This window comes from Charadrius vociferus, unplaced genomic scaffold (assembly GCF_000708025.1).
Source record: "Charadrius vociferus isolate BGI_N301 unplaced genomic scaffold, ASM70802v2 scaffold15, whole genome shotgun sequence".
Lineage (NCBI taxonomy): Eukaryota > Metazoa > Chordata > Aves > Charadriiformes > Charadriidae > Charadrius > Charadrius vociferus.
Window position 1 is genome coordinate 218783 of NW_009650064.1, and position 26848 is coordinate 245630.

Sequence of the window (26848 nt, forward strand, 5' to 3'; positions counted from 1 at the left end):
TAGATGGTTCACGCTAATGGTGTAAAAACACTTTTATCCTCTGGTAAGTACAAGGCAGTTGAACAAGCAGTCTCACCCTTACAGTGCGGGACACTTGGTTGCTGTGGAGAAGCTAATACACCACAGCTTTCACCACAGTGAAGGGGTACCCATTCCGTAGGTACAAAATTAGTACAGACCAGCATGCAGCCCTAAATTCAGATGGTTTTGAAATTCATGATGCGGAACATATGTACAACAAAAGGACACACAGAAGGAGTAAAAAAAGTGCGCACACACATATTGATTGGAGAACTACGTGGACATGGAAGCATTTACCCACAAAGCCACTGAGAAGAATGTCTTTGGCCTTAAGCCAGCACAAGAGCCCCTTTGAAGCAAAGTACACGAGTAAGTTTTCTCCATTCCTACAGTACCGGATACCAACTCATTAAGAAACCCATTAACATCAACTTTTTTCTCTAATAAAGTGTATTCATAATTGCTCCTTGTTGTATGGTAAATATTTACCGGAAAGTGTACATTTGTAGCATGCTTTTCCTCTTAAATTTGCAAATAACATAAAATTTTCTAACATATGTTATTCGTCTACATATATACATTCATAATTGCCATTTGCAAGTGGAATAAATCACTGTAATTTTTTTAATTATTTAACAGGTTTATTTCTACATATTATGGCTTAAAAGCAGGTACTGTTGATACAAAAATCTAAAGAGACTGATGTGCAGCATGTCATTTCTTTATGTTGTCTTCGTGGATAGGTTATTAATTTCAGTGGGTATTCATCATATTTTTCATAGCAGCAATAAATAGGCATTTTAATTTTCATAAAACATTATTTTAGATAGCACATTTATCAATACAAAATTAACTTTTCACAGCACTAGAGTAACATAACCCATAGGCCATTACAGGTTCATCATGGAATTTGAAAATTTAATACTGGATCTGTGTGCCACCCTAAGACTGAGTGATTTGCAGGGTCTCCAACATGTCTTCCACTGCCTTCAAAGAGTATTTAGTTTCTTTCTTACTGCGACCTGCAAACTAAACAACAACAAAAAAGGATTGTTATTTGTCATATATCAGAAATTCTGTGCATAATTCCTGTACAAATAACAGTTCTAAACATTAAGTACCAAAAATTTACTCTAATTACTACAAACCTAAAAAGCACAGCCTCTTTATCGCTTCACTAAAACTCAGCATTTTACTAGAATACAACCTAGATCACCCTTCCTCTAATAAGTAATGAAAAATACAACAGAACTCATCAATTTCACCCATTTGCTCTGAAACTGACTATTCAGCACTAACAAATATTCCACTTTGAAATTTAACATTTATCTAAATAGAGATCTCCCTGTTGTTTTGTTTGCTCAGTAAAGTTCAACATAAAAAATTCAAGTCTGAAATAAAAGTTATGTGATCCAAATTAGATTATATTCATAATTTAAATAGTAGCAAGATTTGGACCTGTTATTTAAGCTAACCTATTTTCTATTTTTGGTTTAGTGAGACGATCTACTATAAAATAATCCAGTATCATATAATTATATTTTATGGTTCAAAGTAACTGAGTCATGACCTTGTAGTTGATTGTAGCCTACTGTTACAACAGCAATTTCAGAGAGCATTTGAAATAAAGTCTGTCTTGATAACAAAAAAAGATACAGCTTAATAAATACTACTTATCGCTTTAGATAGCCCAAGACACAGGCAGCCAAGTTTAAGAAAGGAAGGGGTAGAAGTGTAGATGTTCATCACCCCACGCTGACCGCAAAAGGCTTTTTCTAACTGTACTGACAATTCCCATCACTCATCAGATTTATTGAGTAGGTTGGTCTTCAGCCAAACGAAGCTCTCAACCATTTTTAATATACCTGCATTAAAAAGTTTTGCATTTGGGGTTGGAAAGGGCAGTAAAGAAATTACAGAAGCAGTAACTATAACTTGCTGCTAGTAAAGTATCTTATTCTCTACCTAAATGTTAACAACTAAACACTCAATAAATTTTCAATTTAATATTTTTTATTTCAGTACCACTGGTGTCTCACATAGTTAGTCCTTGATTTATAATGTGTCCCTTCTCTCTTGTAATTAACTTAATTTAGCAAACTCTTCATGACCTGTTAAGAAAGATCAAGTCATCAAACCTAGGTAATATCACACCAGCAACAAGCTGCAGGACCTGTTAACCTGCTGTTGACCTCCAGGCTACAGTCTAACACTGGGATTCCCAATCAGTACCGAGTTCTTAAAAAAAATAGTTTCGGCACAGTAAATGAAACGCTATTTCAAATTAAGTAGTTAGGAGAATGAAATGTTGTTATTGCGACAACACCTTATAGTTAAGAGACATACTGAAAACACCGTACTTTCATATTTCCAGATGATGAACTGATATGCCATGTTTTGACTCTAGTAGTATGTATAAACCTATTCTTCAGGTTCTGCAGTTTCCATAGTGACCTGCAATAGTCAACTTCTGAGGAAAATCAAAGATTTCTTAACACTCTCCCAGGTGAGAGAAGTAATCTTGGATTTGCTTGGATCTGACTTAATACAACATCCCCTTTTGTGCACACTAAACAGGAATAGTCCCAGGCAAATATTTGGAGAGTCCAAATCCTTTCATAAAAACAAACAAATGAAAAAACAGAACTCAAAATCCTGGAGTGAAAAATTGTTTCAATTCAAAGCATTCAGAGATTTCAATAAAAAGCACAGAAGCCTGAGTATATTGTGGTCAAAAAGCACGCTTGGCAAGACACACAGAAAGCATGCAGAGGAAAGCTTCAAAATAAGAATTGTACTTATTTTACTTCTCTTCAGGGACACTGAAAGCAAAACTGACATAAGACATTAGTTTAAAAAATGTTACTTGCTAATTTCAAGAGTGGTTGCCTTCATGATACTGACGTGTACTTTAAGCTGAACAAATAAAACCAAACTCTGCGTCATAACAAACAGTGGTATACTTGGAAATGTAATCACTTCAAATTTGCCTTGACGAACAATTATTTTGTCTATTCTGCCATTACACAGCAATTTGACTGATTGAGCCGGAATCCATTTCTTAAAAATCATGATTTAATTTTCTGTTTCCCAAATGGTTTGTAACAAAATCACCTCTCCAACCATAAATAACATGTGGACTGTTAACACAGAAGAATTTAGCAATGTACCCAAGAAGCATGTATCTGGAAAATTACTATGAGTAGGATCACATTAAAGATTTTTGTAAGCATTAATCAAACTTGCCGGCCTCTGCTGAAACGCTTCTACCAGAGGACATGCTAAACCAATTACCTAATTGAAGAGCACTAGGTAGCCATATTTTGTTTCGATGTTAAAGCAACTGTGACTCATGTCCTCAGTCAGAACAGATACACATTCTTCACAGGGTCTGTCCAAAAAGAATAATCCAGTTTCCCAGTGACAAGACAAAGGTACACTCATAATAATAATAAATTTATAATAATTCTTTGAATAATGAGTACTTCTTTAAAATCTGAAATAAAAGATTAAATTTTATTTGCTTTGGTTTTTTTCAGCCAGTCAATTAAATTTAAGTGGCCTAGAGAATAATGACCTTTTTTTTCAGAGCATGTGTTAGCAGCCAGGAATTCCAGGTCCACACAGCAGCCCTAGCTACAAAACCTTTCCGTCTTCCTATGAAAGTTTACGTGTCTCCTAGATTAGGCACAGATGAGAAGTACTAATCAGCACGGAGGGTTACATATTTCACATCAAAATAAGTATATTAACCAGATGGAACATTAAATAGATGTACTTTTCAGAAAATTATTTAATTCTACTATTCTTTATCACCATTTTTCCTGTAAAGAAACTGCTGGACAGTCTAACCAACATTGGTGAAAGTAAGGTTTTCTCTTTACACCCAAAGATTGTTTCCTTTACATGACAATAAACTAAAAAGTTCCTCTGATTTCATACAGGAACGCACAGGAAAAGCAAAAATCAAGTGCCAAAGCAAACTGCCTGAATGAGAGGAGAAATCGAAAGAAGGAAACCAGTAAAAATATTTCAAGTAAATTGCATATAAAATAAAATAATAAAAAAAAAAGCAACTACAGCCAGTGCTGAATTTGAAAAAATAAAGGCAGTTTTCCAAAATTACTGAGCAAAATGCTGGTAATTCAAGTTCAAATCCAGCCCGAAAACGAGGAAAGATCTCACTGTAAGACAATAGCTCAAAAGTAACTTTTGGAATTAATAACTTCATATATTAAAGTCACAAATTCATATAATTTGTCTAGGCACCCAAGTCAGTATTCTAAATCTCGTCTTATTCTCTAGAACGTGAATACAGGAAAATTTGCATTTAACAGCATAAGAAGGTCCAACTAATAAAACAAGTCAATGCCAAACTCCACAAGCTCTTATTACACTTTACAAAGCGCTTTGGATAATGCAAGGAAAGTGGGGAGGATTTATAGAGATAACATAAGTATCTAGCTTAAATCCTGGCTAGACGACCCTTCATTAATGGAGGAATGCTGTAAGGGCTTCCACTGGCACAAGCGACCAAGGTTTCATCCTTTGGTCCAAAAGACGACAATTTCCAACCGCGCAACACGCTAACGGAGCAACAAATCAATACTGACTCATAGGGGAAACTGCCACCTACTACATCTCCAAACACCATTTGCTGTAGCAGTTGGATGTTGTAAGTCTCTGACATAAACACTGGAGTGGCCAAACCCTTCTGCAGTCATGTAACAATCTCGTAAGGGTTGGGCTGGGGCAGTCCTGTCCAGCTGTAGTCACTAGAGGTTCTTGTGGTACTTCTGTGAAGAGAAAGGGGGTGTCCACACCATTTGCTTATCAACTCCCAGCTTGAGCACTTACATTTTCTGTATAGCTAAATTCCCCCTATGATTCCAGTCAGATATGGTGTTCATCACTTTGTCCCAAACAGCTAAAAAGAGCAGCTGAAGTATGCAACATATCACAAAAGTATGAAGTCACAAAGAAGTTATGACATCTGTTTCAAATATACATTCGTTGTGTTAACGTGATCTCTTCTGGTAAGCATCAACCAAAAATGCTTAATGTAGGTTCCAAAACAGCTTCACAGAAACAGTGGAATTGCACTTTCCAGTATGTACTGGGTTTGCGATGCAAGGTTTTGGTAGTGGGGGGGCTACAGGGGTGGCTTCTGTGAGAAGCTGCTAGAAGCTGTCCCTATGTTCAACAGAGCCAATGCCAGCTGGCTCCAAGACAGACCCACTACTGGCCAAGGCTGAGCCCATCAGTGATGGTGGTAGCACCTCTGGGATAACATACTTAAGAAGGGGGAAAAAACTGCAGTGCAACAGCAGCGGAGAGAGGAGTGAGAATATGTGAGAAACAACTCTGCAGACACCAAGGTCAGTGAAGAAGGACGGGGAGAAGGTGCTCCAGGTGCCAGAGCAGAGATTCCCCTGCAGCCTGCGGTGAGGACCACGGTGAGGCAGGCTGTCACACTGCAGCCCATGGAGGTTAACGGTGGAACAGATATCCACTTGCAGCCCATGGAGGACTCCACGCCAGGGCAGGTGGATGCACCCAAAGGAGGTTGCGACCCTGTGGGAAGCCCATGCTGGAGCAGGGTCCTGGCAGGACCTGTGGACCCATGAAGAGAGGAGTCCATGCTGCAGCAGGTTTGCTGGCAGGACGTGTGACCCCATGGGGGACCCACACTGGAACAGCGTGTTCCTGAAGGACTGCACCCTGTGGAAGGGACCCACGCTGGAGCAGTTCATGAAGAACTGCAGCCTGTGGGAAGGATCCACGTTGGATAAGTTTGTGGAGGACTGTCTCTGTGGGAGGGACCCCACACTGGAGCAGAGGAAGAGTGTGAGGAGCCCTCCCCCCCTGAGGAGGAAGGAGTGGCACAGGCAAAGTGTGATGGACTGACTGTCCCTTTACTACAAGAAGGACATGGAGGTGTTGGAGTGCATCGAGAGAAGGGCTACAAAGCTGGTGAGGGGTCTGGAGGACAAGTCTTATGAGGAAAGACTGAGGGAACTGGGGTTGTTTAGCCTGGAGAAGAGGAGGCTGAGGGGAGAACTTATCACTCTCTACAACTACATGAAAGGAGGTTATAGAGAGGTAGGGGCTGACCTCTTCTCCCTAGTGACAAGTGATAGGACGAGAGGAAATGGATTCAAGTTATGTCAGGCAAGATTTAGATTGGATATTAGGAAACATTTTTTCACTGAAAGGATTATCAAACATTGCAATAGGCTGCCCAGGGAGGTGGTGGATTTGCCATCCCTGGAGGTGTTTAAAAAAAGGGTATATGTGGTCCATGGGGACATGGTTTAGAAGTGGTTTTGTTAGGTTAGGTTAATGGTTGGACTTGATGTCCTTAAAGGTCCCTTCAAACCGCAACAATTTTATGATTCTATGACTGCAACCCCCATCCCTGTCCCCCTGCGTCACTCGAGGAAGAGGTAGAGAAAACAGGAGTGCAGCTGAGCCTGGGAAGAAAGGAGAGATGAGGGGAAGGTGTTTTAAGATTTAGTTTTTATTTCTCATTATTCTACTCTGATTTTAACTCTACCCTACATTTCCCCAAGTTGAATCTGTTTTGCCAGTGACAGTAAAGTGTCCTTACCGTGATCCGTGAGCCTTTTGTATTTTCCCTCCCTTGTCCAGCTGAGGACGGGGAGTGAGTGGCTTTGGTGGGCACCTGGTGTCCAGCCAGGGTCAGCCCACCACACAGTAAAAAAAAACCCAACCAACCAACCAACCAACACCAACCAACCAAACAAACCCCCCCGCCAACACCACCAGTCCCAATACAAGTCATATTTTATTAGAGATATTGTGATGTTAATAGAAAGCCATGAGGAGAGAAAAGAAAGAGGGGGAAAAAAAGCAAGCTTATCTGGCTGAGTTAAGTAACTACAAACCATCATAATCTAACTTTCATTATATTTAGAACCAGCAGATGCCTATTTATAAATCTTAATCTTGGTCTGCCAGCATTCCACAGCCAACACTGGTTTTACCTTTCCATCCTGATGCACCCTGAAAGGGGCTGTTTCCCAGAAGTGCTAACAGGTCTCTACTGGTGCTCTGAATGGAAACTTCAGTCACAATAGCCACTTACAACATGTTCAAAATCCCTCTAATCTAAGCAGTTCATTTTATTAAGATATAAAAAAGGGAATAAAAGTTTTCACTCAAAATTCACACATCTTTTAAAACCCGTTTTGTTCTACCAACAGTGAATCCACTGTGTACTTTGTTCTTCAAGGGTTTGGGGTTTTTTTTTGTTTGTCTTTTTCTAAAAAATCCTGCAATACTTGTTTTTTTTCCATCAATATTGTGTTTACAAGTATGTCAGACATACTGAAGTCAAAAGAAGTCCTGCTTATTTATGGGAAATCAAAGTTGGTAATTCATACTCACCTTACTGTCATAAGCCCATAAATGATTTATTACCGAAAAGCAGGGAGTCATTTAAAGAGCAAAACAGGAAAAGAAACTTTAGGCACACAAGTATAAAATGCTTAATTATGTCCTCAGGGATACAATATTCTTCACTGTAAAGTACAGTGAGAAGCTACAGGACCAATCAGGGGAAATGGAAAATACTTCAGAAGTTGTAATACATCAAAAAAACATGTTAACCACAGAATCTGCACTCTTGGCAATGAACTGACAGACAGTGCATTAAGAAAACTGCATTGGCTATAAAAGAAAATCCTAATTTAATTCCATAATAGATGGAGATGGTCAAAAGGTCATTTCGTAATACTAACTGTGAAGCCGCAGCAGCGAAGAAAAAATGAAGTATTGGGTTCTGACACTGAAATACTACAGAAAGAAGGAATGGATATAAAAGTCTGTGCTTTTGCTCAGAAAAGGTTCTGGGGAGAGCTGGACAGCATGATGCTGATGTTCAGGACTACTTATACATAAACTTTGACTGGTAGATCATTAAGAATAGCTATAAGGGATTCAAATAGACACACTATGTTTGGGATGCACAGACAGTAGAACCTGTGAGCTAAAACCTGTTTTCATTCATAGTTATAGAAAAAATATAAAAGCTTATAATACAAAAGCAAGTATAGATGTTTATGTACAACTTTTCAAATAGCTGAAAAGACTCCTAATGACCTCAGTAAGCTTTGGCTGTTGACTACAAAGTCTACATTTTCGCAATTCAACAGGCATTTTTCTATAAAACTATGCAAAACCAACTTTAGTCACAATTACTAAGGTAATTATTAGGAACACCGTTAAATATGATTTTGAAAGGTCAGAATAAACTGAAGGAAAATAAAATTCTAGAATTTTCATTTGTTTTCTAGTAAAATAGAAGTAGATGACCAGGTCACTCTAAGAATGAAGACATACCAAGTTTTATAAAAATATTTAGCTGTAGAACTGAGTCTTGGAGGTCAAGACTACACTAGTGTACATTCAGTTCATGTTAGTAGAATAAACATCTGTTTAAAGCTACTAAGTAAATAATAATAATTAATAATTGTAAGATATCAACTTGATATTAATTAAGGCTTCCAGGAAATCAAACAGAAGTAGAACTCAAAAAATCCAAGCAAATTATACTGGTTTGCATGTCATATCTAACCTCTTAAACAGCAGCTGATAAAAGTGCAGAAAAGAAGTACAAAGCATGTTGACAGTACCATAAACCAATGATGTACTAACCTGGTATGCTCTATTTATTTGGTTAGCTGCCCAGCTGGCATATTTCATATTATCTTTTTTCATTTTTGCGCTTGCTTTTGGATTGGAAGCAATGTGGCTGGCAGACTAGGAATACAAAAATAAAAACAGTGTAACTATAAAACATATGCGCATGAAATAAACTGAGAGCATTCAGCACCTTTGCATTCAGAGCCCCATGAACAGTGATACAGGAAAAAGAGAAAACATCAGAACAGTTACTGGTAAACAGCATCCAATTAAGAATTAGCTAAACTTTTTAAACAATTGTTTGTTCTAATTAAAGCTCAACTAGACTTCAGTTCAGTCGTGTACCAAGTCAGGAACCAAACCTGGACATGATCAGTTAATCCAATTTGCTTTTCCTAAAGTAAGAGTTATGAATTTTCCCCATTCAATTGGTTACCAGAGATGATATAAAATACATCACTTGTGTGCCCAAACTGCCATTAAAAACATGACATTTTTCCCTGTGGCACGAGAAAACACATTTTAAAAGCAGGTAAGACTCTATACGTAAACTATGCCCATCTTCACTGGAAAAATAAAAAGAATTACTTAAGAACTGAACTCATCTTGAAGACTTTTCCAGTTACATAAACAAATCCACTTCACAAAGAATCATCGCTACTCCCTCCCAGAACATCTTTCTGAGTGCAAAAGTACTTGAAGGTAAAGAACCACAGAACCCTACTCTACCCCATCAATCAAGAACCTCCAAAGAAGATTTTAAAAAGGAGCATGGAAGCAAACATCTACATGCATACTACATTTCAAACTTAAAGAATGTTCCCTTACAGCTATTTCCCTGAAACTACCTTCAGAAATGGGAGAGAAGTGGGATTGTCAAAGAAGCAGCCTCCAAACACTCAGGAACACATTCTCTGCAGCCATGCCCACGTGAACTGAATTTGTGATCTAGTACAGGGTCAGGGTCCTAAGACGAGGCATCATTCTTTCTGGTTTCCTGAATTCACCTGACCGATTTCCTCAGTAGTTATAGCTGAAAGCCTTTGTGAAGAATTTACCAGGGTTATGGACATTCTTTGGGGGCTACAAACGCTGGGCGCGTCTGTCAAGTACCAAAGCAGCAGCCACAGCAAAAGCAGATCCCAAAGCCTGGAAACAGCATTACAAATAAGTGAGGAGCCAAAGGGCAGATACAGAAGCAGCGATGGCAAGCTCTGCTTGCGAAAACCACCTAGCGAAATGTGACAGCAGCCAACCGAGCAAAACTGAAGAACTGAAACAGAGCGTAAATGCATTTTTTGCAGTAATGAACTTACATTATGCAAATCAGGGTTTATGCGTATGACTTTCAGGCACTGCCAAAACAGAAAGTTTCTCAAATGCTTGGGTCATACTAGCTCCAGCTTGCTAGCCAGATCATCGTAGATAACAGGTTCTAAATCTACTTTACAGACTGCAAATAACAGGCAGGATGTAAGATCTGACAGGGGACAAGCCAAGATTGGCCATAATAAAGCCCCAGGCCTGTTCTAGAATCAATGCAGAAGTCTATGTACACACACCTTAAAAATCAGCTTAGGCTAATAAACAGATTTTCTATAAAACTTTCTCCTTAAAAGCTAAACGACCTAAGGATCAGCAAGGAGACAGTATCTTCTCCTTGAACGTACAATCACCAACCCAAAAGTCTCTGCAGATGGGCAAAGAAGATTAGGTCCAAGTCTCTTTTAGTCTTAAAGGTGATGCCTAACAAGTCCTTGAAAGGAAGCTCCTATTTCCTCATATTTACAGGAAGCCTCAAAGTTATTTGCCTGATAAACTACCCCCCGGCTCCCAAGAGACAAAAGGGTAGGCTAGAATTAAAAAAAAAAAAACCCACAAAAAACAAAACGTGGAACCTTTCTGGTTTTGCTCCTAAAAAGACCTTTTAAAAGAGCTAAAGGAAGATCTTCAATAGAGGTCTCAGTATCTTTGGAGAAACTGAAGAACTGGTGCCAGTACATGCTACCCAAAGTTACTGTATGCCACACTCAAGCCAACAATGCTGTGCAAGCTAAAGACTCATTTTGAACTTGAAAGCAGAAAGTTGTATTTAGGAACTGGAGTAGGAAAAACAAACTAAAAGAATCAGGCTGGTTAAAAAAAAATTAAAAAGAAAGAAAACGAAGCAGCCATCATACTGTGATGGCACTCTTCAGCAGTTCACCATCTTGTAGAGAGGCGTACGAATTTAAATCCCTTTTCAAAAAGTTACCTTCACGTGCCAATAATTATAATTCTTTGGAAAACATGGGCAAGACTGAAAGGTTAAGGGCACTTCAAGTAAGGAATACCTACTGGCATAAAATGGTCCATATTCAGTATTTAAAACTGTCAATAATCTGAGCTATTAAGTTAAACCAAAAGGGTAAAAAAATGAGCAAATGATAAAGGATAATACACATGCATAAAAACATATTCAAAATGATAACGTGGAAAGTAGAAAATCATGCTTACCATGTAAAGTCCAAACAAAGCTCTCATATTTCTGTTGTTGAGTTTTAGTGCTTGTGCAAAATACTTTCTTGATAGCTCAAGGTTTTCAAGCCCCCCTTGAGTGTATTTTACCTGTAAAAATTGTAAGCTCCTGAAACTTGCACATGTCATCCATACCTCAGGCATTCACTCTTGAAGCAAAGATATTATGAAACTTCACTTCAGGTTTGTTTCACATGATATTTCAAATCAGGTGAGTCCTACCAAAGGTCAAATACTGGCTTGGGAGAAATCTGAGCTCTTTTCAATACACACATTTTAAAACATTTAACTATAGAAGAAAAAAAAAGCCAGCATTCATTTAATTAAATTATTGCTACGAGAATTAAAACTGATTATGTTGCACCTATGCATACTTACAACCTTGGGATAGTCTCTTAAAAAAAGTAACACAACTTTAAACCTAAAGCTAAATTCTGACTGCTGTAAATCCATACTAACTCTCTGTTCCTTCAGCACAGCATTACACCAGTGAACAAAACAACACAATGCCTTTCATTAACTATTCAACTGCAAAATAGAGCACAAAGTTTAGAAGATTACTCCATTGTCTTTCTATTCATTTTGCCTGTTATTAGATCAACAAAAAGAGGGATAAATACTCAAAAGCCATGCTTCACAGTCTTTCTACCAGAAAGCTATTTAGACTTCCAAGTTTTAATGTTAACCCCATTTTATCTACATTAACAAAACAAATTAAATCCATTCTAAGCAGTTAACAGTATAATTTAGGGAAAAAAAAACCACCCATATCTGAAAAAAGAGTGCAAACGGCTAAAAACTTTGAGCTAAAACTTCTAAGGGCCCTCTCTTCCCCCCAGTGCTCTTTCAGGCAAAATTTCCTATGTGGATTGCAAGATCTGGCTCCACAATAACAGGCAATATATCATAACCTCCTAGGCAGCATTGTTGTGGACTTAATTTGAAAAGTGCATAAATGCTTCAACAAGAATAGCTCATTTAAAATGAATTTTTATCTTCAATAATTCCTGCCCTTACTCTTACATTTAGCTTAGTCACACTAAGTAAGAAAACACAGTTTTCTAACATGTTAAGTTCTATGAGATGTTAACATTCTCTGTGTACTCTCTTAAATCTCCTAGGGAAAAATTAAATAAAATATTTTTATTCCATTTTCACCACTTCAACAACATAAGAACAGAACATGTATTCAAACATAATTGATTTTTCTGAAAATACTTACTTCAGCGTACTGTTGACAGTATAAGTGGTTGTGTGGATTAGTCATCATAAGCTCCTCTAAGCAGAAGGCTGCCTTTGCATAGCTGAGGAATATAAAAACAATGACAAAATGAAACAGTGTATACAGCTCTTTGCTTCAGTTTCTTTACATCACAATAAAAAAAAAAAATCTTACTTTTCCCCCTATAATTTCACGTGATTCACAATTAAGAATTCTTTTTTATTTCTAAATGATGTTTGAAACCTCGAGTTACTATTTTTACATCATAGATAGTGAAAAATATACAAGATGTAATAGTCTTAGTATATATGGAACAGCTCATGGAAAGCAATTAATATACTGATTTCTTATTAATAAGTGCCATTTCTGATCAACAAGAGCGACGAGTAGAAACAGGTATTAGGTACTTAAAGACATTTGAACTCAGACTACAAAATAGCTCATTTTTTTCTACAAGAAAATTCAACTACCTGAGGATTCACAAACCAAGCTACAGATCAGAGCACTTACACTGTCACTTTTACCTGCACACAGTCAACCACAGAAAAAAAACATACTAAGAACAGTTCTAAAAATGAAACAGTTCAAATCTTTATATGAAAATAGCATCATACCAGTCCAGATGGGCAACAACTTATTGCAAAAGAAAAGGCTAGTACTTGTTCTTTAAATGAAAACTTTCAGAAAGAATTAAGATGTCAAGCGCAAAATGTAGGTTTATTTAATTATAAAAATCTTAGCTTCATAATTGTTCAACTAACAGAGTTTCCTGCATAATTTGCATGTTCTACAGATATGTGATAACACTGTTGCACAGAGTTTACATGACAGGGCTCCAAAATTCAGAGACGTAATTTTTGTAATGACAGCGTGGGTAGATATTTAAGATAGAGTAAAAACAATTTAGCAATTATGAGACAATATAAAACCATATAATCTAGAAAATCTTATTTCTTAAAATGAATATATTGTGATTTTCTCCTGTACACATTATGATAGTTGCATATGTATTTTAAACACAAATTTGGAGATAAAAGGATAGCCACCTCATTCTCCAAAAGCAGAAGCCACAGTCCTCAATAACGGAACAGAGCATAGAATTGAGGACTGTATAAACCTTGTACATCTACGTGTATTTATGAACAATGGTAACAGCATGGTGATTTCACAAGCAAGACTAAATTTGCAACACTGATAAAACAAGCAAGCTGATGAATTGTTTCATTTTTTTTTAAAATTAACTTTTAGTTGCTTTTCAGCAAAGATTCCAATTTTTTTCCCAAGATTTAGCCAAGATTCCAATTTTTTCATCAAAATAATAACAACAATGATGCTCATAAAAGTACAGTGAGCAGAGGCAATTTCTTTCTCAGGTCTTATTACATATTTTTGTAATAATGACTGTAGCAAAAAAAACCCAACCCAGTAGTGGAATATGTACCTTTGCACCACTCTGTCATTCACTTTTGTACTTCCAGACTCGACAAGTTTAAGTATCTTTCTAACCATTTCAAAAAAAATAGCTATTTTTTTGGAAAAGTGGCTGGCAAATTTCCCCAAACAAATGAAAATCTGGATATCAAAATTCTAGATTATTCCTTAAGTCAGCATTTGAAACCATTTAATCATTATTTTCTTTGAGAATGGGGTGGAAGAAGAGGTGATGGGGGAACAATTTTTTCATCACAGTGAGAATGGCTATTTCTTCCCTGAGAATGATTCTTTTACTACTCTCTAGAAAGGAAGGAAACAATGTGATATAATTCAGGCTGTGCTGAAGAACTAAAGAAGAGGAGGAAAAAAAGATACGCCTTTGGGTGGAGGTTAGAATTAATGCTGTGATATTAGAAATCTTGCACTAAGGCTTTGAGCTAATCCTCTCGCACTGGGATTTCCTCCTGTCACAACAGCAATAAAAAAAAAAGCTAACAAAAACATTAAATATCCAATAAGCAAGTTACTACAACATTCAGCATTCTTGATTGCACTGGGTTTTGTACCCAGGCGACCAAATGCCTCTAACTCTGGAACCATGTTTTGTTTTGGTTTTTTTTAAAGGTTACTTAAAAGTTCTTGCAGAGGTAGGCTAAAAGAAAATCAGAACATCAGGTGCTGTGATCAACTGATTTTAGAAGTAAAGAATTTAAAATCTGTAACTAGTAAAAAACATCACTTGAATGAAAAATTATGGGAAATAAGTGCTGTTCTCTGCTACACTCAAACCACTTCTTTTAAAATACTGGATTTAAAAAAATGATTGAAATGTACAGGTAATTAAGTAAACCATTTCTGTTTAAAATCAAATGCCTTCTTAAAGCATTTGGTAGTCAAATAAGGTTGGTAATTATTTCCTGTTGATGTTTGTTATATTGGAAATGAGACAGCATACTTTCTAACATTAGTCTTTCAAAAAAATCACTGAGGTCTTTGACTTACACAGAGTAGCTTTCAATTTAACCATTTTTACGTGGACTTAGCAAACAACTTACTCATGTTCATTGATGTAAAGTTCTGCAAGTTCATGCCAAGCTTCTTGGTCTCCAACAAATCTGTATAGAGAAGACAAGAGAGGAAAAAAGGAAAAAAAAGAAAGAATGTGCAAGGGATTCTGTAAATGACCAGCATGGAAGCAAAAGCGTAAATCAAATGCAAATTCCATTTTAATTAAAAAGATTTATCAGAATAGCAAAACACAATCTGTATTCTTGTAAGACACTCACTGTTCCAGATACTCATTCAGCTCTCGGATGGCCTCAAGATTTTTCCCCTGGGCTTTTCGAATGGCAATCTTACGCTTTCTTGCTGCCTATGGGTTGACATTAATAAAGGATTAGGGTCTCATAATTCCCTGGGTTTTTGTAAAGAAAGCAATTTGACTGTGCAAATTATTATCTCAATACCAGTGGAATTCCACTGCAGAGCAACTGCTAGGTTGAAGTTTATAAACATACCCTATGACATCCCACTGAGAGTTTGAAAACCTCTTCTTACAATCACATTATGTATGCTTTTCTTCAGAGGCACAAACTGTATGCATTATTTCATTCAAATAAATGACTGTCCAGATTCTGATAATTACAAAACAGCAGGGGATGCTAATCTTCAGCCATTCCAAAGACCCCCACCTTGTCATTCACAAGATCCGTAACTATAGAGGAGAGATGGTGACTGAGTCTTTTGGAATCTCACAGATGCATCTTGGTTGCCACTGTATAAATATGGCTTTCAGCCATTTTTAAAGATTCTTGTTAGAGCGCTGAATGCTATCTTTAATTAATGTTGAATACACACCAATTTCATAAACAAGTTTCTCATCATTCTTGGAGCGCCAAGTAGGCTCTTCAATGTGAAGGGAATACAAAACAGCCACTTCAATGGCAAAACTCAGCAGTACTTTGATACGTGAGTGGAAAATGTATTTCAACATAAACAACATAAAAACGAGTTATAAGAATTATAATGTATTTAAATTTTGAACTCCATAAAAGTTGTTACAGACCACCAGGAGAAAAGATACATAGAATTTTAATAGTGGATTATTCTGTACTTCAATCCAACAGTCCAGTTTCTGCAGTATGTTGGTTACAGTTCGCTGAAAGCAGTTTTCAGACCTCTAGGAATTGTGAATCAAGACACACTTGAGGTGTAATTCAAAACAACGGACATCCTCCCAGCAGTCCGACAGAGTTTGGAGCAAACAGAACTACACCTCAGCCAGCCTGAAAGTCATCACATCAGGAATATGACAGAATGAAAGTAAAACCAAATTCCAGCATAACATGCCTCAAAGAACAAACTCCATCAGCCTCCTGCCTTGCCTATAACCCCTCTTCTCCTGGGTGATCACAACCGCTGTCATCAGACACGAGAAGACAGATGGTCTGGTTTGTGTGATGTGTCTGCATGTACACACACACACTTATATGTCATTTCTCCATGAGATAATATTAATGGGGAAAAAAAGCACACTTTTCCAGTAACAAAGTCCCACTGCTTATTCCCCTTATAGCTCTCATCCCATAACATATCTTATAAAGAAGCAATACAGTTGGGTATCATCTTATGGAAGCCTTGACAGCACGGGAACAGACAACTTTCAACAAAACCTTAAAAGACTTTTTTTTGAATTTAAGATAGCTCTGAAATTAGTATCTTCACGAGGTACCTTCCTAAGATCACAGTCACATATACCCCAAAAAGAGTTCTTGTATTTTTACGGTATTTTAAATGTAACTATTCTCTTAAATAATTTCTTGTCCTTTCATAATCATTTGAACAAATCTATCACTTCTGGAAGAAGAGAGTGTAGCATTTAGGTAAACTAATTTAAGCTACCAAAACAGCATAGATAGAAAGGCTTCTAACACTAACTGTAGGTTTATTCTTTCCTTTGAGATCATTCCCTTTACACAAACACATAATCAATGAAAATTCAGTGAAAATTACACAAGTGAGGAAAAAATATTTCACTCTTCTGCTTAAATGCAGGACAGAGGCAGAGAAAAAATTCATCAGAATGATCAAGAGAGAAACTAGGATACGGGCAGCGTGGTGGGTTTACCCCCAGTCATTTTGTTTTCCACCGCTTCTTTGTCAAACTGCAACCTGTTACACTCATCATTCTGCTTTTACTGGGAGACATTTGGCTAAAAGCCATAACTGACTCTGGAAATGTTAACTGCTGACCACATTTATCACTATAACAATAATGTATACTGTTTATTTTATTTTTGAGTTTTTAAAATAAAGATAACTGTAATTAAACTTCTTTTTTTAAATATAAAAAGAATAATAAATAAATAATTTATCATATTGCTACTATTAATAAACAGAAAAACAAAACAAAAACAAACCCAAACCATTGCTCTATATCATATTTTATGAAGAGGTCTCAAAGCATTTTGTAAAGCTATGGTGGGAACATCGGGGCAGCGTTAAACTCACTCCCCAAAGCTGATATTACACACAGTCCAGTGACCTGCCCACTGAGCCTGAAACGTGAAAGAAAGGGAACTGGGGATAACAGCGTGCACAGCCAAAGGAGCATATCATGCAATTACGGCTTACCAAGACAGCATGTTTTTTGCAGGTGACAGACTATCTATTTTAAAATGTAGGTTTTGGATTAAAAATTCAGCTGTTATTTTTAAAATTTAACGAAAAAACCAAACCAATCAAGAGACTGAACTAATCAAAACTAAACGGCTTGAGAAATGAAATCATCTGTTTAATATATAAAATCAAACAGTGCATCTGACAACTTAATTTGCAATGGCAAACAGGAACAGTCTACAGAAGTCACCCTCCTTTTTTGTTCCTACTCCATCTCCTTCAATCGCATGCAAGTTAGTCCTCCAAAAGAGTCCGGAAACACATTTTCTCCATGCTTGCTTTATTTCTTAACCACAGCACTCGCAAATAACATAAATCACTGTAACCTCAGGACACGAATTTATGAAAAGCTACAACTATTTCTAGTCACAAACTGAAACTGATGTTTACCTACAACAAGCACATCATCTAATGCAATCAAATAATGAGGATAAAAGGATTAGACATAATTAACATGTTCTGATGGTAGCCCTTAGGAGTAAAATTACTTACATATACATTTGACAAGGTTTATTTGCTTTTAAACTGCACCAAATCCCTCGATATTTCTTCAAAATGAACTTTTGCTTTCCTATTTGAGAAAAGTAGAATTTAAAACTTCCTTTTTTATCCACCTTCCCTATCACCAAAAAGAAAGCAACATCTGGGCTTTAAAACTGCACTCTCTTCACCCTGAAATAGACCTTCAAAATGCTGCGATAAGTTAGTTTATTTACAGAGAACTCTTAGTTTACAAAAAAGAGTCTCAGACACTCAAAACAGTGCTGACATTCAAAGGATAAACAAAATGTCGTGTAGTATTTTAAAGTATACACAGAATTTTTGAAAGTCCCTTTAAAACCACTGAGAAGTCGTCTCAGGAGTTTTTTAAAGTAACTACTAACATTTTACAATCAGATAAATAAAATTATAAGACACATATTCTGAATGTTTGTGTGTTCAAGCATACACAGAGGTGAATCTGAAGTATTCAAATCCGTGAATCCTAGGAGTGATAAGACAGTCTAAAAAATAAAGAAATTAAAACTAACTATTATTGCTTTAATCTGTATTCAGAGATTACTCTCCCAAGAGATTACTCTCCCATCTGACTTTCTAGCTTTTCCTTGGATCACGAAGACTATCAATTATGTTGGGTTTTTAAAAAAAAAAAAACACAACTGAAAGTCAATATGACTTCAATCGTCAATGCTGTAAGAAAAATATACATGAAAAGGCCTGCACTAAAGACAGCACATGGGCCATTTTGTGTGCCATAAATTTCTAATTCTTATTCTGATTTGCATTGTCCCTGAGCCCCTGTCTAGCTCCCTGCGTGTATCAGCTTCCTCCTCCGTGAGCTGGGGCTCACACTCAGTGTGCTCACTGAGCATCCTGAGGAAAGCGGCATAACCATCTACAACTCACAAACACAGCATCTATTTTTCTTTACTCCCATCAAATTAAACAAAACATTTTACTGCACAGAACCAATGCCAACACTAAGAACCACTTTACCAGACAAAAACTAGTTATTTTATAAGGAAAGGCAGACTCCCACCAATTCTACAGAAGCTTTACCTAGCATTTATTTCATACATCCAATTTATTACCAATTTATCAGCTGATATAAGAAAACCAGGACATTTTGTATGTTTTATTGTGTTTCAGGGCTTTGTTTATTAAAAATCTCACATTTCAAAATATAAGCTCATTTTTAAGGGACGTAGCGCAAGATATTACAAAACTGCAGAAGGCAGAGTACAAATCTGTTCAATCACTAATTTCAAGTCCCCTAAGAATAGTCACGAGAAATTTATTTTTAGCTACAAGATTTGAGACTATTTTGAAATCTATGAAGCATATTAAAATTGTTGTGATAATTCTGTTAACAAAGAAAAGTAACATTCAAGAGTTACATTCCAGCTCTTCGCATCACAACAGTAAGATTTTTAAGAATAAGCCTGATGCAAAAGCAAACTCAACCTCCTTTCTCCTTCCACCTTAAATCAAAAAGAAAAGATAAAAATTTCACTGCTGCAACAAGATCTGCAGTGTTTGACCATGCAGAACCTACGACATGGAATTCCCCCTATTAATTTTCCAGAGTTTAAAACAAAACGCTGGAATGGTTACTGGCAGATTCTGTAAATCCAGTGTTCTTAATGGAAAGATATATGCCATCTTAAAGAAACATTTATACTGTAATCAGTATCATATGGACTAAGGTACTTCAATATGTCATATATTTATTAAACAGTGAACCTTTCCAAGCTATTTCTTTTAAAGATTAATAATCCCCAATCTGGCACAAGAACTAATCCTCCGCTTGTCATGATTCTTTTTAATTAGCATTTAGTAGACTGAAAGTGAAGTGAGGGTTTGAACATTTATCAACTTCTGCATTTGATTAGTAAAACATACCAAGGGAGAGTCTAAGATTGTTCTAAATTTCATGGTTGCAGAGAAAGTATTAGTAGGAGAATTTTTAGGGACTGACACCTCTAAGAAAAGAAGAATTTCATGTCTGTATAATTGCTGCAGCATTAAACAAATTATATTTTGCACCTTAAAATTAAATTCTTCATTTTTTTTAAATTTGTTTTTATCAAGGACTTAACATTATAGAACGTGTGAATTGGGTCTTAAGAGTTTGACACATTAAAATAATTTCCTTCAAATTGCAATATGTAAATCAAAACAAGTGTAAACAACTATAGCAAAGATAAAGGGAAGGAATTACACAGATGTCAAAAAAGACCACATACTCTGAATACAAGCACAATAACAAATAGACTCTTACCAGACTTTTTTCCATGGAAAACCATGGAAGACCATTAAATCAGGCTAAATCTTGCAAATCAACCTATGCGGGCACAGAGCTGCTTAGTTGAAGCTGCTACTTTAGGAATAATGTCAAAGCATAAGTAGCAATGGTGAATGTAACTTTTTACAGGGTTACAGGAGGAATCCAATAAACAATAGCCCATAAAGTCTAACACCAGCACACAGCAAATTGGCAGAAGCTATAAAGGCTAAGAAGCTAAAGCCTGGAATCGAAAATATGAAAAATGCTATATATCAAAGAAAAGTAAGAACAGTTTACACAGAGGAAAGTAAGGCTTCCCAGACCTACTGGAGTTCTTTGAAGGAGTCACCTTCAAAGTGGATGAATAAAGATCCAGTTAAAAAGTCACCTTTGACTTCAAAAATAATTTCAACAAGATCTCTCACTCTGAAGCCAAAAGCTCTGAAGGAAACTAAGCTGCAACAGAACAAGAGGGTAAGGGCTTCACCTGGATAAATAAATTAGCCTAAAGACATAAAATAGAGGAGAAAAGAGTTCTTGTCTACCAGTGAGTTCTCTGTACTGAGAATACCAGAGTTGCCTGTACTACAAACTACGGCTCAGCATCTTCATAACTGATCTAAGAAGGGAATTAACAGTGATGTGCTAAAATTAAGTGCTGATAATTAGTTAAGTATAAAGAAAAGTCAAGTCCAAACAACAGCCTTCACAACAGTGAATGTCAGTTTGATAAAACAGCCCTTGAAATTTAATCTAGATAAAGGGCTGCATATAGGGCAAAACAATACTAATTCAATGTACACAGCAAAACTCTCTGAATGTGCTCAGTTAGGAACGAGGCTGAAGTTGCAATAAAAGGTTCCATAAAATGTCAGTTCAATGTTCAAAAGAGGTCTTAAAAAACAAATCAAAATCAACACCACTGTGGTGTTGGAATTATCAGAAAAGAATTCAGAACAGAACACATCAGTGGCATCATTTTGCCATTGTATAATTCCATAACATTCTTGCATTTTTAACACTTACTGCAGTTCTGTCCTCTGCTTCCTCATCCAAAACAGGGACAAAAAGAAGAAAAAAAAAAACAACAGAAAGGACACTCAGAACAGCAGCAGGGTTTTAGGGCACAGAACGGCAACAAGAACTGCTAGACAGATTAGGAATTCTCAGCTTAAAAGGAAGAAAAATGTAAAAGAACCCTAAAATAATGAGCAAGAATACAGTAAACAGAAGACAATGACTGACTGCAAACAGATGAATTAAGGGTATCAAAACTGTTAGACTTAAGGTTTGGAAGAAAAAAAATGAGGAGAGATTTGCCCAATCCATGAATAAACAATAAAATTTCATTTCTGAAAGATTCTGCAGACACATGCAACCAAATTTATACAAATTCAAAAAGCAGTTCAAAAAAAATAACATCGAAATTTCATTAAGAGCTATTAAAAACAGTCATCACTTCTGGTAAAGGAAAACTGTAACATGAAGATGAATAGAAACTGGCAGAAGAGACCAGAGCATACTGTATGATTGCCTTGTTCTCACACATTTCTCCTGGTATCTGCTACTGGTCACTGTCACAAACAGGACAAGCAAAATGGACTTTTGGCATGACTCCAGTATAGCTGTTCTTACGTTCTCAAATACTTTATTTCAAGGCACAAAACCTTCCCCAACATCTAAAAGTGCTACACTCACAAAAGTAAAACATGGGAAAAGTGCTGGAATGCACTCTGCTCTTTCACTTCACCGATCACGATTTAACAAGCAACAAACAACCTAGAAAACGTAAATAATGCTCTAACTGTCAAAAGAAGAAACCATTTTTTTAGGCTCCATGTAGTGCATTCCCAGCTTAATTATCCACCCTCCTTGGGGACTATCTGAAGCAGCAGCTGCAGCTCTTCACACTTCTCACCAACTCCATCCTGTATCAGATACAGTGCAAAGCTATCTTTTTTGATTCCTTTTAAAACTACCACCATACAAAATTAAGTTTAGGACAACTTGTGTCTTTCCTGGCAGTGCCAGCAACATATTTAATAAAACACAGACACATCACCTCAGAAAATTCCCTCTGTTAGTAGATACTTCATTTGGTAATTTTCCTTTTTGAAACTTAAAGCGGCCTGTAGATAAATGCACAAATCTGTAAGAAGTTAACGGGAGGTCTCCTGTCTGTTCAAAATGAATGCACAGCTACTGCAGCAGTTTTAAAAATTGTCACTGTTCAGATGAGAAATAGATATCTAATGCTGAGACTTTGTGCTCGCTGTTCTCATCTCATTTGACAGAGGTAAGAAACTGGGAAAAAAAGTTACCTAATAGTCAAGATGGTAGTAATACACATTGACAGAAAGAGATGCTGGAAAGAATGAACTCAGATATTCACGATATATACTTGCTGCCTATTTACATGATACTAAGTACTAAGATTTTGCTCTGAATCTTTCTCGTATCTGGATTCCCATGTGTCTTCAACCACCTCCTGTGCCTTTTCTGAAGCACGTCCAGCTTCGCTAGAATATGAATCTCAAAATAGTACGGGAAAGTGTAACTTCATATGACCATGTTGTTGACCGTACATTTGTTCTGCCCACTCCCACAAACAACAGAGTTGTTAGTGAAGTATTTTATGAATCCTGAAAGACAACAGCTTCACCCAGAACAAAATCTTGTTCTGAAACTTCTATTTTTAATTCTTAGTTCACACAATTACATTATTAGACCCATGAAGTTAATGAGATTATCCACATGCCCTAAGATAAGCAAGCATATACAGTGTCTTGCTGTATTAAAAGCTTAGTTGAAAAAGTGGCATGAAAAACAGCAGAGGAATTAACCCAATAAAGACAGCAGATTTTCTGTGGATTAGAATTAAGGCAGAACTTTGTGCTTTATCTCACTTTCTGCTGGTGTTGACCAAGTGCTCTGCAATCTTCTTGATGGTCGAGTTGAAGAATCAGGAGAAACTGCAGGTGCACTAGGATGACAGCGGAGTGGGTTAGACACCAACTGGTCTTGAACGCATGAACTCAATTTCCTGTCTCATCATCAATCTTCTTTGCACTCCTGGACAGGCCACCTTGAGAAGGGCCCAACTGACAAAAATACTTAGCTATCTACTTAAAATACATGGGTCTACGTTCAAATTGCTCCCCAAAAGCAGAATCTTTGCTAGGGTAAAATAATGCAAAAAGGCATTCAACTTAATCTGATACAGTTTAAAAAAACCCTCAATTAATATTCACTCCGGCATTGAAATCAATAGCAAAACCAGAGAGCTAACTGCCTGCTTAGGAACTGAGTCCTAAATAATTTTGCAGAGCTGGGCTCTCATCTGCTCTCCATATGTAAAATGTCAGTACTATTTCATTTCACGCAGCTGCTGTGAGACAAATGACAGAAAAAACCATTCAAGATACTACTTCCATTTGTAAGGTTCTTATGTAAGAGCCATTCCAGAAATGAGGACTTACATATCAAATAGAAAATGCAGATATATCAATTCCATGCAAATTTCCTACTGAATTCTACACAAGCAATCCATCCTAAACATAAACTCCAATCCAGACCACTAATAAAGATATTGAGAACACTGTGAAGATCAACTTACGATTTAAAAATGCCTAGAGTTTGAATGTGGATTACATTTCATACTACAAAATTATATCAAAGTTTGGCCATTGTATTTATCTGAATTTACAAAGGATACCACTAAACAATAACTACTTACTTCAAACGACTACCGATCATTTTAAGGGTGTTGCAGATTCTGGCATTTTTTAAGTAGCATGCTTGAGCATTCAGCCTTTTCTCCAGAAAGGATGAAGTGTACCCAGGTTTTCTTTAGTGGAAGAACAGAAATTCCACTTGCAGAACCACAAATTTGGTTACTTGCAGCATTCAGACGGTATGTGCCTTCACTATTAGAGCCAAAACAGTTACTGACAGAACTAATACACACCAGGTACTACAGGGAATAAGAGACATTTCACCAGTAGGTCTCAAAGCTATTTAGTGACAGCAGAAAATACAGTGCCTCAAGGCAAAATGTGGGTTTTTTTTAAATTATTTCTTTGATGGGGAAAAAAAAAAAGCTCCCAAACCTTAAATGTTAATACAAATCCCTCTGTTCTGATCCTACCCACACTCCTGGGGCCTTCTGTTCCCCCACATCTGACCTGACCTCTCCTATTAACTAATCACCTAACCTTTCACTACCTGTCCCTCTCTCTTTTGGTCCTCACCGTTCTGCTTCCTCCTCTTCTTCTTCTACTCGGTTCCTGCTGGATGTTTTTGTCCTTCTGCTCATCATTTGGGTGCAACTCAGAAAAGAAAGGAGTCTCCCTGCTTTCTGCCCCTTTCCCACAGCCCTACAGCCACAAGGAGCAACTGCAAGGAAGCCCTGCTTAGTCTCTGTAGCCTGGGATAGATCATGCTCAATACAAACGGGATTTTAAGAAGATGCATTTAATAAAAATTCCAGCAGACTCTACTGAGAACATGAAGTGAAGATTTTCAAATGCCCGCAACTTAGCCAGTTGGGGTGTTTTTCTCATAGTATAATAAAAGCTGCATTCTACCAAGAGCTCTTTTCCTGTTGGTATCCAATGCTTCCCTCCAAAGGAGAGCAGGATGAGGATTTCTCAATGAAATACATTAACAGCAAAAAGAGGAAAAAAGTCTTCTACCAACCCTGCTAAAAAAACAATGTCCCTCTTATTTTGTTCTGAGGAACAGCTGAGGAAAGCATTTTATCTGAAGATAGACAAACTCCTCAGCCACTGTTCAGCACCAGTATAAAAATTTTCAATTGGATATTAAATTAAATTTTAATTAATACAAAAAGCCCTACAATCGAAAATGTTATGCAGCTTTAATAACAGAGTAATCTGCCATCTACAGCTCTAATAAGCCTTCATTTCAACCAAAATGGACAAGAACGGAAAGGGTTCCCATTCTTATCCTATCAAAATGCACACAAGTTGTGCTTTTCACAGGAGTCACATTTCATTCATTAATGTTAAACTCCTCAGAGACAAGACAGACTTTTACTCAATGCCTACAGGCTTTGAAAAATGAAACACAATCTCTGAAGTGACAACATTAACATTGCTCCATTGTCAAATGAGTCATCTTTTTCAGCAAGTAAGCTCAGAGTGAGATAAAACATCGAGATGGTCATCTTTTAAAAACAAAGACTACTTTGAATTCTATCTTAAGAAATGAAATAAAATAATTACTGTTATCTTAATTTCGGAGTTTTGCATGCAACAAAACCCCATCTGAAAGTGTAAATGTCCATTACATAATTTGAGTTCAAAGTTCACTTTTCATAATGGAAAAGTCTGCTAGGCGTCTAAAATAAGTAATTTTTTGAAAAAGCTTTGTTCATGCTTCCACTTGAAACTGTCAGTCGATGCAAAGTATGATTTTACATGATTCGTGTGAACAAATGTCTGTGTTTCACTTACAACATGTTGCCAAAACATTTAATGTATATAAGCAACTCCATGTGTCAGCAGACCAAAAGAAATTGCTATAAGGTAACGTTAGTGCCAAGACAAACTCAGCAACAGTTTCTTTTTTAAAATCTTGAAATATTTATTTTCCTACAGCAGCCACATGTGTGCATGGAAATAATTAACAGGTGAAAGACACAAAGAAATCTGCACATGACAATTTATCAAAACTTTCTATTTAACTTTCACTCTTCACGCGCAAGGCTTAGCCAACCTATGCTGTAGTAATATTGCAAGGAATCTTTGCTGTGCATTTAACACTCCGCTTCTGTTCTCACATCTTAAGAAATCCAATAGATCATGCAGCTGTTCTAATATTTACATTTAATGCTTCTAAATATTACCATTTTATGGATCTTTATGATTTTGTTAAGAAGGAAATCCAAATTAGGTAATAGTCATGTGCAATACTTATTTAAATATATCATTTTATTTTATAAAACTATCCAACAAACCACTCGGATGACGTTAGCCATGTTGAGACAGCTGAAGAGTAGAACTGCCAAAAACACACACTTCAAAGATCTGTGGTCCACAGAAGCCATTGTAATATGGTGCTCCATTTTGCACTGGCTTCACCAAAAGGGCATAAAATGTGCACCTATCATAGAATCACAGAATGGTTTAGGTTGGAAAGGACCTTAAAGATCATCGAGTTCCAACCTCCCTGCCATGGGCGGGGACACCTCCCACTAGACCAGGTTGCCCAAGGCCACGTCCAGCCTGGCCTTTTTATCTGTGACCTAGGTGATCTATTCTTGTGGTTTCACTGTAGATGGGTTCTGTCTTGTTTTAACATGACTCTGAAGACTTACTGTCTCTGAAACTGTTTGGGCCGTACACTGATAAAATCCATCAACAATTACTTATGACAGCTACACACCTTGTGCTCAAACTTCTACTCACAACCACTATAGACTTTCAAAGGACAACTACAGATCACCCACATTAGTCTTACGGAACACAGTTCAAGTAACACTGCTCAAGGGAGAGTGA

General features: G+C 36.8%; 1 protein-coding gene across 1 annotated transcript in view; it reads right to left on the reverse strand.

Moving 5' to 3' along the window:
* Positions 1-640: 640 nt before the first annotated feature.
* EMC2 (ER membrane protein complex subunit 2) overlaps positions 641-26848 on the reverse strand; it is a 38130-nt gene continuing 11922 nt past the window's right edge. The window contains exons 5-10 of the mRNA XM_009891798.1: positions 15148-15233; positions 14917-14976; positions 12428-12509; positions 11185-11295; positions 8701-8805; positions 641-1050 (exon numbers count right to left, since the gene is read on the reverse strand). Of these exons, the coding sequence (XP_009890100.1) occupies positions 964-1050; positions 8701-8805; positions 11185-11295; positions 12428-12509; positions 14917-14976; positions 15148-15233 (531 nt within the window). The 3' untranslated portion in view covers positions 641-963. The remainder of the gene's footprint in view (positions 1051-8700; positions 8806-11184; positions 11296-12427; positions 12510-14916; positions 14977-15147; positions 15234-26848) is intronic.